Source organism: Corvus hawaiiensis, chromosome 5 (genome assembly GCF_020740725.1).
Source record: "Corvus hawaiiensis isolate bCorHaw1 chromosome 5, bCorHaw1.pri.cur, whole genome shotgun sequence".
NCBI classification, from domain to species: domain Eukaryota; kingdom Metazoa; phylum Chordata; class Aves; order Passeriformes; family Corvidae; genus Corvus; species Corvus hawaiiensis.
This window is the reverse complement of record NC_063217.1, coordinates 25,125,793-25,141,962: the sequence shown is the minus strand read 5'-3', so window position 1 is coordinate 25,141,962 and position 16,170 is coordinate 25,125,793. Positions and strand designations below refer to the sequence as shown.

Genomic DNA, 16,170 nt, shown 5'->3' with positions numbered 1-16,170 from the left:
ACTTTGAAATAGTTCAACAATAAAAGTTAGGCTTTTCCTTCATGATCCAAAATATTTCTACAACCCATTCTCAGCAGAAGGTCCCTACAGGCATTATCCTACAGTTTCAGCACATTTTCATCTCCCTTCCAAGTTTTCCCAGCTTGTCTTTTCAGACCTGTGAGTCTTGGCAAAACAATAATCAGTGATCTGTATGTGTCTTCCTTTCTACACCTATGCAAACCTCTTGTTTAGAGAAATAAAATGTTTCAGTGTGTGGAGAATATTATTACTTAAAAAAAATTCAGTGATTTATTGATGATTTTTTTTTTAAGTGAATCAGTATTCATCCCTTAAAACATACCCATTTTTGGTCATCTGTCTTCCCCTGAGAGCCTAAAATTATGTTACCATTCCAATACTAACATATTTTAACTATTTAATTATTTAAAGTTTGCTTTTTGTCTTTCACTTCAGGAATCAAAAGTATTTGTCTAAGGGGTTTTTCTTTTTCTGTTTAATTCCTGATAAGTAGTTTCCATTTTGACTCCTCAAACTGTCACAGTTTAATTGTACTCAAGGCTGGTGGTAGACATTTATTTGTGAGCCAGAATCTGCTATTCCCAGATACACTTTAAAGATCCTTCTCCATATTCAGTAGTTACATTCTCATTCTCTCGAGCAAGAACAGCAGAGCTGATCTTTGAACTGCCCAATTTACCTTTTTTGCTTCCAGTGGTCTGTCTTGGTTAATGTACCTAATAACCAGTGATCCTAATAGAGAGGAACTTAATTCTTTGGAATTCTGAGGAACACAGTTCTTAATTAAAAGTAGCTAAAAGATGTTTTTTAAACTCTACATAGCAAAGAAAGACTAGAGGCAGTACAAGAACTTACTTGTAGGAACTTCATTGCACCGGAAGTTAATGCAGATCTGTTTTAATACTACAACAGTAAGTACTTTGGCACATATGAAGGCAAACACATGCACATAACTACTACTAATGAAGTTTTTTCTGTATGTTGAGAGGAGAAACTTTTGCTAATTTGATGCTGTTGAGGTATTTTATATCTTTGTAGTTTAGAGGAAGAAGATATGTACCTAGATGATACCTGAAATAGATAAACTGAAAAGGGTAAGCTTTTCTACAGCAAGAATTTTACCACTGTTTTCATCTTTTCTCTTCTTATTTTTAAAAGGCTTTTTAAAATCTGAGCTAGCTGTTTTGGCAGATCATTTCATAATGAGGAAAAAGCAAATATTCTCTGTTCATTCTAACATGTAATTTCCTAACACTACATCTTCAGCAGTGCATTAAAAATGTTTTGCAGCCAGGATTTCTTATCTGCCACTAAGTCATGAAAAGGAGTATTTCTCAGATTTTTTTTCTTTTTTGAAAAATGAGAACCTATATAAAAATCTAAACTTAAAAAACAATGTTAATTTATTTTAGAAAGTTGTAATATATTGGGCATGAGCTACACATAGAACAAATTATTTATCTTCTCTGCAGAATTTGTAAGTCCTACAATAAACTGGGCTTCCCAGCTCTCATTTTGGATTACTTCTGAATTCCCCTGGGAGCCACTTTTGTGGCAGATTCCATTTGGTTTCACAAGGCCTAAAGGGGGAAGACTTGGCATAGACCACAAATCTCTCACATTAGGAACAATTTGTAAACCACAAACAGAGGCAGCCAGAGTCCGTCCCCAGAACAGGCTGCTCCTGTTAGTGCCATTGTCTGAAAAGGATTGGTTTGCCATTTCCCAGATGACCTGCCTATGTGTAGAGAGATGTGAAAAGTTAGAGACAAAAATGTTTTCTACAGAGTGAGGGGGGAGCTTTCTTGTACAGAAAGGAAGGAAATACCTCTGTGGGATTTTATTTTTTCCCCTCTTCGTCCAAAAAATACAAAGAGGGCCTCTGTCTTTAACGCGAATGTCGGCTTTAAATCTTTTAGGTTTGGATTAACTCTGTAAAAAGAAAAAAAATCTGACAGGCTTTCAAATATGACGCAGAAAAACTTTTTTTTTTACCTCAATTCATGTTGTTCATTTGTAAAGCCAAAGGCTGGATGGAGTGAATAGTAGGCGCCAGTTGTTCCTTCATTCATAGTTAGCATTACAATGGTCAGAATTAACATCCTAAGACCTACATTATCACTTTTGCTGTTTCACCAGCAAACATTTAATACCGGGAGGCTAACACAAGGACCGCTCTTTGCTATGTCCTTATAAATTAAAAAACGTTGTTAATAATAGGAACTAACAATTGTAATTAGTTCAAGTTGTATTTTTGTGCTTTTTTCTTGTTTTTATGGGAACCGTCTATCTAATTGCTACTTAATTATAAAATGTCTTGCAAAATGCATTTGTGATAGACATTTCCTGTTCTAGAAAATGAGTATTTCATCAAGTATGTCAAAAGTCAGGTTTTGCTTATAAAGTGACTGCTAATACATTTTCTTCACTTATACATTTCCTTCACTTCCTGATACAAAATTTTCTCTTTTTTTTCTCTTTTAAAAATGTGAATTGTTTCATTTTGAACTTGCCACTGCTCAGTGTTTACACCTTTGCTGACAGCTGTTGGCAGAAATAGTTAGTAGAGTATCAGGGCAATATCTATGTCCTTTTAACATAGCCATGGAAAGTTTACCATATTTTTAGTTAAAATACATTCTAATGCTTTCCAACGAATCAATGTCATTGGGGATTTGGATACAAAAACAAGGTAAATAGAACTTCTTGCTTATATGAGAATTAGGGTTCTTTTCTGAAAATAATTCACTTCTATTTTTATATATTGACATATTGAGTATAATTCTAAAATGTTCATGTACGCATCTTGAGAAATTAGACTTCAGCTACTGCAAGCTACCTACTGCAAGCTTGCTCTGCTAATTAAAACTAGTAAAATTTCAGCTTATTTGTTTTGCATACTGTGACTTAACCTTTGAAAGAAATTGGTCTCCAAGTAATGAAACAAAGGATTTGAAAGGATATTGTTGTGGAGTCATGTTACTTTCAACCTCTCTACAATCTAATTACATTATAAAAATATTTCTAATACTGACTGCAATCAAGCTTCTAGTAACATGCTTCAGTAAGTATTTATCATACTCCTTGCATCCACAATATTATTGATGTAGATATTTGAACATGAATTACAAGGGTAAAGACTTTTTTCCTTTGATGTCCATATATTGTGATGTTTATTTTGGCCATTCAGTACATTTTAGTTTTTAGTATTTCTACAGACCAAGTTATGAACAGAAGAAATTCCTATGTATTACATATAGCAGTGTATAGAAAAAAAAAATACACAGATAAAAACAATTACAGGGTTTTCAAATATTTCGCCATGCATTAATGTGTTAGATCTTCATTTAACAATATGTTGTATACTTTCATAATTACATAAATAGCTGTTTCCTTAACTCTCATTTTTAAGCAGTCTGTTTAACAGGAGTCTGTGGCAGTGTGGGAACTGTGGTACAGTGAGTTCTGTGGGAGCTAACTTTGATCCAAGTTATATTGCAGAATGATTGTAACAGTGTCCAGTATCCATATGAAAGGTCAGAAACCATTACATCCTATTAGAGTCGATTGCAGACTGGAAAACTCTGCTCATAATGTTGGGGAAAACTGTGTTTACAAAGTTGGGAAAGGGTGAATTTTTGATAAATCTGATTTTAGTGGGAATGCCTGTAATCAACATAGTGGTATAGAGCAGCACTGCGGACGGGTGATTCCCCCCTGCAAAGAGCTAAGCAGGGTATCTTTCTACCAGCCTCTCGACATGAAATAGTGCTTACTATTTACTGGATTTATATTGCAACTCAGGCAGTTTTAGAAAGGAGTTCAAGTTCTATTTCACCTTAGTCAGACTAGAATGGTTCATTTTAATTTGCTTTTGATAGCCTCAACTAACTACGTGAAATTTGTAAAATCTTTTCTAGTTCTTGTCCTGACACCGCATTTTGTGCATTTTCTCTTCAGGCAGCTATGATGTTCAGCTCCGGAGTGTTTTGGATGGGACTCTTGTGTATTCCTATGACAGCTTTACTTCTTGATATAGTATACAAAGTGTGAGTACGAAAATGCCAGTGTTTACAGAACGAAGTACTGACTTCTAAGTGTGTATTCTAATTGCTAATATAAAAAAAAAAAATTAAGATCAATTCTGGTGATTATATAAAATTATTTTTTTGCCATCTTTGTTTTTGAAAAACCTTATTACGAAATTTAGTAGTATTTTAAATGTTTCAATAATTGTAGTGTTTTATTAATAAATATTTTTTTATTATTAAATATTTTTTGTTTCTAATTTGCAAGAACAGCTGATAAAATTCATTCTTTAGCTTTGTTTTTTGATATTTCTCCATGTAATGCTTAGTTTTAAGTCTGGGGAAATGGATTTATAAATTGAATATTTATGTAAGTGTTAAAACTATCTGTTGTTCTGCTTTCAAGAAGAGTAAATCTGGCAGTATTTTGTATGTACTTACAGAGTAAAGAGAGCTACTTACAAGACACTAGTAGATGAAGTTCAGGAGTTGGAAGCAAAGTCTGAGGATCCTGGGGCAGTTGTGCATGGCAAGAGGTACAGTAAAAATCTGTAGAACATTGTCTAAAAAAAAAAGCTAAATATTTTAAGCTTTATACATGTATCAAAGACAAAAGGTTGTTTTTCAAAAGCTGTACAAATGAAAGGCATCTGTGAAGGACCTTCAGGTCTACTGAGCCTGTGGGTTTTTTCATATGCTGACATACAGGTTTTTACCAAAAGCTTTAGCTGATGTGTTTCTTTGTAGATGACTGGTTTCTGGTTCTTATGTATAGAACAAACCTGAGGTACAATTTTAATTGTGTCACTTTGGCCTGTGTTAACAGTTAATTCACAAACAAAATAAGAAGGAAATAGGTTGGAACAAAATGAGTTCAAACCTGCATCATTTTCTATTATAGCCATAAACAGGGCCTAAATACAAAAACCAAAAACTAAATTCTGTAAAAGCTGCACAGTAGCATAGGGACAAACAGAAAAAATCTGTCTAGGATTTTCTGAAATTGAATATAACAAGCTGGCTTTGTATTTGATGCCAGTCCAGAGCAAACTAATTTGATTAACCTATATGAGGTAAGAAAAGTTTTTAACTTAAGACTCCACAAGAATTCCCTTGTTACATCCTCCTTCACGCACCAGGCAGATAATTTGAAAAGGGAGAAGGTAAAACTGGACGTTTTCTACATGTAAAGGTGTGCGCTTACTAAAGTATTTCAGACTTTTTAACCCCAGCTGGACTCATAGCAAGCACTCACTGAATGTATGAGATGACAAAATCCCCCTTTGCCCCCCTTCCAATTCATTAGTGCCATTTGGCTGAACTAGAGCTTTCTTTTCTTGTCTTCATTTTCATGAGTTTTGTGAAGTCTGAAAAAAAAGCCAAAACTGCTGATACTTGATTTTCCAGTTCTTTCTTTTCTTTGGATGGCTGTTCTTTTAGTATCTTCATGGCAAAAAGCTTAGCCAAGAAGGCTGTTTTCCTACCAAGCTATGCACAGAAAGAGACCAGAAAAAACACAGCCACTTCTTTTACTATAGGTTCAATTTTCAGAAAGTACTTTATAAGATGCTTTAGTTCCCTTTCCCTTCAATCTTATTGTATCCCTCCTCCAGTTCAGTGGGAATCAGCTTACTAGGATTTACCAGGATGAGATCAAATGATACCAAGGTGATAACCACCATTTTTAATGGGCAAGTATCCAGCTAGTGTAAGAGCTTTCACAAGAATGTTTTGTCTGTAGTTGGATTCATCTCCCCTGGTAACAAGGAACAGGGGAGGTGCCAAGAGGCCTGGAAGCTTATCCCAGCCCATGGAACACCTAGTCTGGTGTGGTGGGCTACAAAAGAGGAGATACCTGCATACAATCTCCTATCAGGCTCTATACGCTGCCTTTGTAGCAGCAGCTTCACACTGGAAGTACTGCAGAACCCCCTAGCTGGTGGCAATTCCTACTTTTAGAGCTTGCTTTTCCTTCATCACTGCAAGACCTAGCTAGTGCTTGCAAGAGTAAGTTCTCTTGCTTTTAAAGGTGATGTGAATTGATTGTTACAGATGCTTTTCTCCAGTGACAGTGGTCATTCAAACAGATTGAGGGCAAGATCTTCCTCCAAATTAACCAACTCATCTGTCAGTGTGCTGAGCTTTGAGCCAGAAGCAGTTATACTCTGTGCCCTTTTGCAAAGAGAAAAAGCTGTAGAATAGTGAGTTGCAGAAAAGAAAGCAGACATTAGTACTGGATGGTGCTAAAAGGGGAACATCTTGTGGATAAGAAGTAGTAAGGTAACCTGCCTTTTTCGTATTTCATACTTGCATTCCTTGTCTTGTATACCAGACTTGTCTTGTATTCCCAATTCAGCTACTTTAACTTCAGTTGTCTAGGCAGGATGCTTTTCTCTCATTCTACACACAGCATGTCTTCCAAATCCCTTTTTACATAGGTAAAATGATATTGCTGTTTTCACCATCGGTTTTGTAATTAGCTTTTTATCCCACAGTTAAGTAGTCATGAGGGCTCCATGAAAGCTTTTTAGTTACCTGCCAGAATGTCTTTCTTAGATCTATTCCTTCTCCACAAAGTTACTTTTAGACCAGTATTTCTGAAGGATACAAGCATCCACCTTATATGCAAGTCAGTGGATGTTACACAACTCAATATCTCTAAAGATTTTATTCCATCCATTATTTTTTAATGCATTTAAATTCAGGTAATACAGCCAAAATTTTACCTTTTATGGAGAAAGTATTCATTGTTAAAGAAATGGTCTGATGAACTGGCTTACTTGCATCTACAAAAATTTGATTCGACTTTTGTAAGCATTTTTGAGTCTCCTAAATTTCAGAAGCCTGGATTAACTAGTTACCAGTGTAGAGTAAGTAGTTAAATGGGCAAGGAATGTCCTCTACATCTTTTTAAAATATGTACATAAGACTTTCTTATTCTAGTGTGTATACCTCTGGGAGAACCTTTTTCTGTTGTGACAGAAAAAGGGATTTGTTCTCGTGAAATGCCAAAATAACCTAAGAAGATACAAATCACTGCTTGATTAAAAGGTAACTGGGAAATAGTGAGAAAGATAACTCAGAAACTTTTCCACTCTGTCCACTCTCATCTTAGAAATACTGCAACACAAAAGTCTCAGCTTCCACAGATAACAGGTCAGGATTCTTCTGTTGAATAGGTGTTGTAATCAATCAGTATCTGAATATTTACCAAGAAGAGGGCTTACAAGAAAGCCATGAGATTGTATAAGGGCTTGTCATAATAGGACTGAAAGAGGGTGGGTTTAGTTTAGATATTAAGAGGAAATTCTTTACTGTGAGTGTGATGAGGCACTGGAACAGGTTGCTCACAGAAGTTGTGGATGTGGAAGTGTTCAAGGATGGATGGGACTCTGAGCAACATGATTTAGTGGAAGTGGGGCTGGAACTAGGATGATCTTTAAAGTCCCTTTCAGCCCCAGCCAATTCTGTGATTCTATGAAGTATGATATTGCTAATTTTTATTGCTGTTTTTTTCAGCTAGAATGTATTTGTTGCACATTTTTTAGAACTGTGTTGACATCATATTGAGTGCATTTAATTACAACTAATATTGTAAGGCTTTGCCCTTTTGGTTTTTTCCTGTCAAAGATTCTTAGGATGGGAATTTTCTATTTAAATTATAAATTTGCACTTTCAGCTGTTTTCTGAAAATTAGCATAAAAATTGGCATTGACATTGAAATAATTTTAAATATTGTTCCTAAAAGACTTTTATTGTACTTTAGAATGTGCTTTAAAAGTAGGACATGATAATACAGTCTTAAAATATACCATCCCTTTTATTTTTACCATGATGATTTGAAAAGGTTTTTAAACTGTTTCCATTGAAGGCTCAGGAAGAGCATTGCTATTGTATCTTGCTGTTTCAGTATGTGTAAGGATGTTTAATGAGCTTTTTCACTGAAACTGTACAAAAATACTTTATTTGGCTCTTCTGTAAGCAACACATTAAAATTTGTTTTGTCCCATATATTTTTCAGTTAAGTAAGAATATATCTTGAGTAAGAACGTGCAAATTTTGCACCACCACTTTTCCAACAGAAAGTGAACTTTCATGTTGGAATACTACTGACTTGAGGGTACCTTGATAGCGTAAATAATAGAGCAGCTTCGGTGTATTAACAAATTTGTGCCACAAAGAGTACAATTTCTATCATTAGAGACATAAAATTGGAATGCCACTAAGCCATTTCTACTTAAAATTGAAGTGACTAAGGTAAAAGGATACTTTTTTTTATATAAGCTATTATTCAGAAAGGGGTTTTTGGATAACTTATATAAAATGCTTAAGCAGAAACAACAGTATTAATACTTACTGCAAAAATATTATTACTGTGGTGAATCTTACATGGACTAACAATAACATGAATAACAGCCCGAACTTGTGGAAACATCTTTAGAGATATATACTTCAAATGCTGCTTTATAAAATCATTGTTTTTAATTCAGTTCACTGAGAAATTATTTTTAGACCTGATAAGTGGTTGGTCAGGAATCCATAAAGTAGTAATTTTTTTTCTGTAACTGTGTTTAATTGCCTGTAAAGGTATACATTTCATGCTCAAAAATAGTTAATATTCAGCTTGTCCATATAGGTACATATAATGAGCACAGCCACTTAGTCACTGTGATCTAACATTGGTTAATTATGAAACCGTGTTTTCTTGGCTTACGTGTAGATATTTAAATATGCTTTTGAATAGGCTGATTTAGAATAAAGAGCCCACAGTATTTCAGTTACAGAAAAAGAGCAGAATATAATACCTGAATAGCTGAAAGCGCTTTTCTCAAGCGTATTTCCTATGTATTGTGTATTTTCTTTACCAGCAATCAGATCTGTGCAGTGGAGAAACTTCATTATACATCAGCTAAGATGTGTGCATACTTCATGTTCTTGTAAAACTTTGAGGTAGTATTTTCACTGCTTACCATTTAAGCAATCTGAACATTCCACTCTGGAACACAAGCAAAGAATGATGGTACTGAGAATGCTATAATAGGCATGCTAATGTTTTTAATGAAATATTTTTTTTAGAAAATAACACCTGTCAAACATTTCATAGAAATTTGATGATTTCCACTCACATTAATAAGGATTTCACAGATGTATTTGCAAAGGAGATACAGCTGATAACTGCATCTAAGTGTACTCATTGTCTTCCACCTCCTTGGCCTCCAATCTTCCATGAAGATACTGATTTATTTATTCATTCTCTGTATTCTTGTAGTTTAGATTTCAGTCCCTAATTTTTCATTAGTGTTGTCACTTAAACAGTTTACAGCTCCAAACTAAAAAAGAAAGCTCCTACACAACATAGAGGAGCAAGCAGGATGGAAAAAAATCCCAGAGAGTTAGCTTAGGAAAGCACTGAGAGTAAGATGTGTCTCAGTACTTCAGCCTCTCCATTCTTGATTCAGTCAGCAGATGCCAACTACCTTCCTGGAATTGGTACCTAATTTTTTTCTTAGAAGGAAGTCTCATTCCATCTTTTCATTCAGAATATGACCACAGAAGCAGTTTCCCCTGCCTATCACCTTACCCTGTAGATTTTCCAGATAGCATTCCTCTGTGGGTGTGCAAATAGTAGGTTTATTTTCCTTTTCCAATTTAGAAAAGCCAAGCTTTCACCATATGCTTTAACCACCAGACTAGAGGGGAACAGAAAGGTGAGATAAACCATTAGTCTCTCCAGCTTAAACAGTGGTTCAGCTTCATATGTGAGAAGTATATAGTCACTGAAGAAAGAATGAACATTTCTAATTTAATGTCTTGAATGGTAATCTAGTAAGGAAAGCAGGCTAGTTCCCTTCCTTGCACCACTTGATCTGGTTGATAGCCTGGGAAGGTAAGTCTGTTGAGCTAATTGACAATAATATTAAAAAGTAATTTGAGTGATCATAACTTGGTAACATAAGGTGTGTGAAATGTGTTTTACTTACTACGTCATTGCACAAGAGACAACTTTGCTAATCTAGCAAAACAGTAGCAATATCAAATCACTATATACTTTGATTAAATGTAAGGTATGCCTTTTTTTAAACTGAACTAATTTTTAGACCAGTTTACATAGAGAGAGGGCTGGATTTTTCAGCATTTGAAATGTTTGAGTGATAGGTTGGTATTTCTTGAAACACAGGCTGTAATTCACAATGAATATCAAATCAAGACAGACACTGAGGAATTTGGTTGGTTGTTTTTTTTAATATAGTCCTTTGCACATATTTAGTATGTTATTAAAAATGATAGATTTTGCAATTTTTCTGAGCTATGGCTCATCTACCTGGTATTTAGAAACATAAGTTCTGATTACAGAGAACTTTAGTGTAAGAAAGACAGACGGGAGACCCAATACCTTTGCTATTCCATTCACTACAGTTTGCAGCATTTGGCTGACGCTTGAGTCTCAATTTAAAAAATGTTAAATGCTTCTGTTTTCCACTTGGGCTGAAATGGGGTGTACCTTGAGTCACACTAAAGCACAATAAGCATACAACACAACAAACTCAGTAGTGCTGAGGAGGAAGGAGATGGGCCAACCTTAGCAGCAACAGTAGTCTGTTATTTGGATATGATCTCCAGAAAAACACCTTCTGGAGTTTCCTGGGGAATACTCCTTCCTAGAACGCTTTTCATGGAAGTGATATGTTTCTGTACACACAGCTGATGACCATGAATGTGGCTTTACCTGCACCTCATTTCCCATCCCCTTGGGGTACTGTGTCAATAGAGGCTGGGAGCACTTTCTATGTAAGAAAAAAAAAAAGACTAATTCAGTTCAGCCTGGCAATATTCAAGCTGTGCTACCTCAAGGAAGACAGTGTCTTCTCTTTACATTGTGTGTTTCTAAAGGAGTCACACTGAAAGGTTCACAATATTATTCATTTATTTGTGTTGTCAGCACACAGCAGTGTTTCAAACGGATATTTTGCCATTGTACTGTGACAAGTAAAACCATTACCAGGGGTCTGGACTTAATAATCTGTCCTCACACAAGCTTTTAATCATCATCTTGGTAATTCATCAGGCACAATTTAAAAAGAAAAAGGAGGGTGGACACTTCTCATTTAATAATAAATTCCCATTGAGTAAACTCAAAGATAAAGGGATAGGGTAATTAGTAAGTAAATATTTTTCACGTGTCTCCTTTCTCTCTAGCTTAACTGAAAGAGCCCAACTACTGAAGAATGTTTTTAAGAAGAACCATGTGAACTTGTATCGCTCTGACTCTTTGCAGCAAAACTTGCTTCGTAAGTGCTCACTGACAAAAATTAATATCCATTAATAACATAGTAAAATTCTGCCTTTTGCTGCATTTATTTATAGTAAAGATGCAGTATCCTAAATCCATTAGACCATGTTCTTTGCCTGTGGTTAAGTTTCCCTTCATACCTGAGATGCTGCGCAGAGTTCTTCCTGCTGTTTTATAACTGCAGAATTCTGTAAGAAATGGCACAGGATTTAACTAACTGTTGAAAAGGGGTTTTTTCCCCTTTATTCACCTTCATTGTTTCTATTAAAGCTTTAAAAAAATAAAATAGATCAAAACTTAATTTGTTTCTCTTTTGCTTTATATCTGCAGATGGCTACGCCTTCTCTCAAGATGAAAATGGAATAGTTTCCCAGTCTGAAGTAATAAGAGCTTACGATACCACAAAGCAAAGGCCTGAGGAATGGTGAAGGAACACAGCTCGAGACTTGGGCCTTAGTTGTTACTTTTGTGAGACAGGCTACTAGATCTTTGCTGGGAGCTGTGACCATGGTCCAGTTATCAGACATTGAAAGATATATGATGGTCTTGTTCCATAAAGTTTGGATTTGTGTATTCAGTAGACATAAGCACTGTGCAACTATACTGTAACACACCATCTCTAAATTTTTAACAAGTATTTGCTTAGCCTTTGTAAACAGATTGGAATTTACCTTGTATCTTGCCAGCTTGCTTATTTTACAATGAAATTGAATTAATACTGGTCATGTACTAGAAGGGCAGTGGTCAGATTGCTAAACATACTTTACATTGACAGATCAACTAGCATCTGTGAAGGTTTTTAAGTGTTAATATATTTAAATACAGTTGATAACAAGCCTTTGATTTCAACAAGTGCTGAAAAAAACAGTATCTTAATGGTGTTAATTCACCTTCTTTAAGAAAGAGTCAATATGCTCATAGATGTTTGTGTCAAACTAATCTAAAAGCATTTGCCAAAGAAGTTCCATAAATGTTTTCTGTTGTTAGAAACAGTTTGAAAGGAAACTATCTCCAGTCCTGATCTCAGAACTGCATGCTTGAGTCTCCACACTTGAGGAGAAAGTACAGTGAGTCTAATTTGAGTGGCCTTTTTGGCATTTGCTTTCAAAACTGCAAGTCTTTGCACCTTTGGCCTTATAAAAGCTTTCCCCTTATGTTCATTTAGTATTGCATATGTTGAATATGGCTGCCAACTTGTATAATGGAGTACACATAATATTTTATTCAATTTTTAAGAATTGCTCTGCCTTACTTCCCGTTAGCAAACTTAATTATTTTTGTGATGCTTAGTTGTATCTGCTTATACTGTAGGTTCAAAAGAAAGTTTGTTTTAACTTATTTTTTAAAATTAATCGAATTTTCAACATTTTTATACTAAGATTATTTGAAATGCATACATTGAAATACAGAGCAAAGCATGCCCTTCGCTAGTCTGTGGTATGTACTGGTTTATTTGCACTAAAGTCACTTCCTATAAAGGTGTGAAATACATTGCAGCAGTCTCTTTACAACTTATTGGTCATGCAGAATACTTACATACTCTCACCTTTAATTAAAATGGAGAGGAAGTGACTGCAGAAAAAGATACACACCTGGTATGAGGGGAAAAAAAAAAAGAGGGTGGTATTAAATGAGAACATTGTGATACATTCTTTAAGTAGTTATACTTCATATTTCTCAGCTTGCCATCCAACAATCATCAGGTTTCAAATTAAGAAAAGCTACTTGAACTTCAAAATTTAGTTAATTCTTGCAACTTTTTAGTCCATGTTTAATTCTGGGTTTAAAAGCCACCATAATTACATTTAAAGTACAATTTTCTATAGTAGCAGTTGGTTTTATTGTTAATTAAATTTTTATGCATTACATACGAATGATCTCTTTTTTTTCTTTCAATGGAGATCAACCAGATGGAAAAGCAGAACAACAATATCCCCAGTGATCTGTTAAATTAAGTATTTCCTCTTTGCTCTCAAATCATAGCAAGTCATCCAGTCCCATCTTTTCTCTGCCCTCCTTCATCATATACTTACTAAAGGTGACTTGACCTCCTTGCCTTCCATCTAGCTAAACACTTTACAGTTAATCTCACTGTCCAAGTTTCTTATGCTCCACTCTAAGAGGAACTTGAAAATACACAGAGAAAGCCCAACAAAAGGCACTGTATGAAAGTACATATTTAGGAAGGTGTACCAGTGGGAAGGCGGTCTGCATTTCATATGCACGTTACGCAGTGTCTTCCTCTCACTTGCCCGGAGTGATCTTTAAACAGAAGGCACAAGGACAAAGGGAACGTATCCCACTAGAAACAGTTCTGCCAGTCAGGCATGCAGACAAGGACTACCCTCAGAAAAGCCATTTCAGGCATAGATAAATAGATGGATCAATATGGGAGGGCCAAATCACTTGACCTAAGGCAAGAAAAAATTTGGGGGCATGCCCCTTTCCTAAAATGGGGATCCCTATTTTCTGTCGTCCAAGGGAGAATGGCCAACTTCAAAACATTTCTGAAATTAACCATTACACTGTTGCCCCTTTATAATCTTTCAGTGTACTTAACTCGTATAAAATTAGTCTGTACATACTCTCTTTATGGGCAATTTTTTTTCTGTTCTAAATGGTTTCCTTGCTAATTTTGCAAATAAGGATTAGAATACATTGTAAAATGTATACAGTGAGATATTTACATGATCTCTCATTCTTCCGATGAAATAAAATTCTGTCTCACCATTGTAACACAGTTCGAAGAAAACACGCAGTATATCCCAAATTTAACTACCTTAAAAAGGAAAAAAGTGACTGAAACAGCTAAGATTTAGACTAATTTAAATTTAGACTAATTTAAAGGTTTGTAAGATAATCTTATCACAGCATTTCATCCTTACACTGTTTCAGAATTCGAAGTAGTATTTTGCAAAGTGCATTTTTCTTACTACTTTTGATTAATTTTTCTCCTGTCTCTGTGCTTTTTCTGATAATTAGTGGTTGAAAGATACTACTTCTTAAAAATAGCAAAAAAACAAATGTGGCAAAACCAGTGGATTTTGATTGCTTATACAATTTCACTTTAAAATATAAGATTATCTTAGCTATGTGTGCCCATTTTTAAGTCAGGCCAAGTATACAGTATGCACTTTATTTTCATGTTAAGTACACAGTAATATAATCTATTACCATCCTGTTAGTATGTCATATCTTTGTTAAAATAAGGGGATTCTGCTGATGTTTGTTTAAAGGAAAAAAAAAAAACAGTTTAGGCAGAAATGCTCATAACAATGCCTCTGTTCTTACTGTTTGAAAATTCAAAAGTGTATTAAATACAGGGTTCACATGGATTTTTCCATCTGTTTCATGTGCACTGCAAGTTAGTATTAAAAATTTCCATCTAAAAGTTGAACCTGTGCCACTAAAAATCGGGTATCTTATATAAATAATTTTTCTTGATTATTTTTAAATATATACATACATATATATATATAAATTATTCAGAAGAGTAACTGGAAACAAATTTTAACAAACCTATTGACACTTTGTATCTGGAATTTTTTCTTGCCATTTCCTAATTTTACACATATTTTTGCAAAGCAGTTTCAACAAATTTATACTTAGTCATCATTCTATTTGTATAAAATGATAAATAAAATATTTTGAAACACTAAGAGATAGCTGAAGATTCCTATATGTCCACATACATCCATAAAATTCACCTTGTTACAAAGATGAGTATTAAGTGTCTTAAGACGTATATCATGACATTTGAACCCATCTTGAATGATGAGTAATTTGGAATATGTGTTAAATTTAAGGAGAAAAGTTTTTTCCCTTTTTTTTTTTGTGTGTGTATTGTGTAAAAGCACTTGTAGTTCTGATGAATTTATCATTCTGTCTGCATGAGGCACTATTTCTAAGTGTTCTGAGGCGATGCATGGTGGTTGTTGATCTCTGTTTTTTAATGCCTTCGTTAAAAGTCTGCTCATAATATATCGAGAAGCTAGTGCTGTGTAAGCAAATGAGTTTGTCAGTTCAGCTTCCTTGGTACTGGATGTTTTCACTGGTAACAGAACTCAACAAATAATGAGTTTCTCCTTCCCCCCCTCTGCCCTCGCTCCCCCAGTTTCCCCGCTGTTAACCAATAGATCTTTATTAAACAAAGGAATATTTTAGCATTCCAAACCTGGTTCCTGCTTATGCAAACCACTACTCATATAGGCTTCAACTGGACTGCTTGTGAGTATAAGGGCGACTCATCTGAGCAATGATGTGCGAAGTTGGGCACTTTTGAGGGTTGATACCAAAATAAAAGTATTTCCATGTAGAGTGTGATTTGTAATTGCAAAGCTGTGACCAGAACAAGTTTGGTTATTTTTTTAATCATATTTTATGGTGTTTCTTTAATGTAGCATAGAAGCCATAAGTATGTTAATATTGTTCTTCTACTTCAACATAATTTTTCATTACAATTTTCAGTGTTTGACATGTATGAACCGCTGCAGAAAGCGGTCAGTGTGAAACAGCAAAATTTGCATTCAAGATAAAGTGAGGTTTTACAGCTCCACTAAGCCATTACTGCTGAAACTGTTGTGGAAATTACGAAGCTGCATGAATGAAGATTTTTTGACTCGGTGTTTATGGTAGTTTCTCAGGTTTAGTTTTAACTGGATGTTAAATGCACTGTGTTTTTTAAATAGTTCTTTTAGTAATACATTCAGTTCTATGCAGTGTTAAATGTCATTTGGGATTTGGTGAATGTGCATGTTTTGAACAGCAAATTTTAAATGTTTTGTCTTTTAATTGTTAAAAAATTAATAAACTTTGCCATTAAATTAAGAA

General features: G+C 34.7%; 1 protein-coding gene across 5 annotated transcripts in view; it reads left to right on the top strand.

The window, feature by feature from the left end:
• The window catches only part of ATP8A1 (ATPase phospholipid transporting 8A1), a 108,345-nt gene extending 92,175 nt beyond the window's left edge, over nucleotides 1-16,170 (top strand). For all 5 annotated transcript variants that reach the window (XM_048303454.1, XM_048303453.1, XM_048303452.1 and 2 more), the window contains 4 exons: nucleotides 3,982-4,070; nucleotides 4,493-4,585; nucleotides 11,247-11,338; nucleotides 11,671-16,170. In XM_048303454.1, coding sequence (XP_048159411.1) covers nucleotides 3,982-4,070; nucleotides 4,493-4,585; nucleotides 11,247-11,338; nucleotides 11,671-11,768 — 372 coding nt within the window. In that variant the 3' untranslated portion in view covers nucleotides 11,769-16,170. The remainder of the gene's footprint in view (nucleotides 1-3,981; nucleotides 4,071-4,492; nucleotides 4,586-11,246; nucleotides 11,339-11,670) is intronic.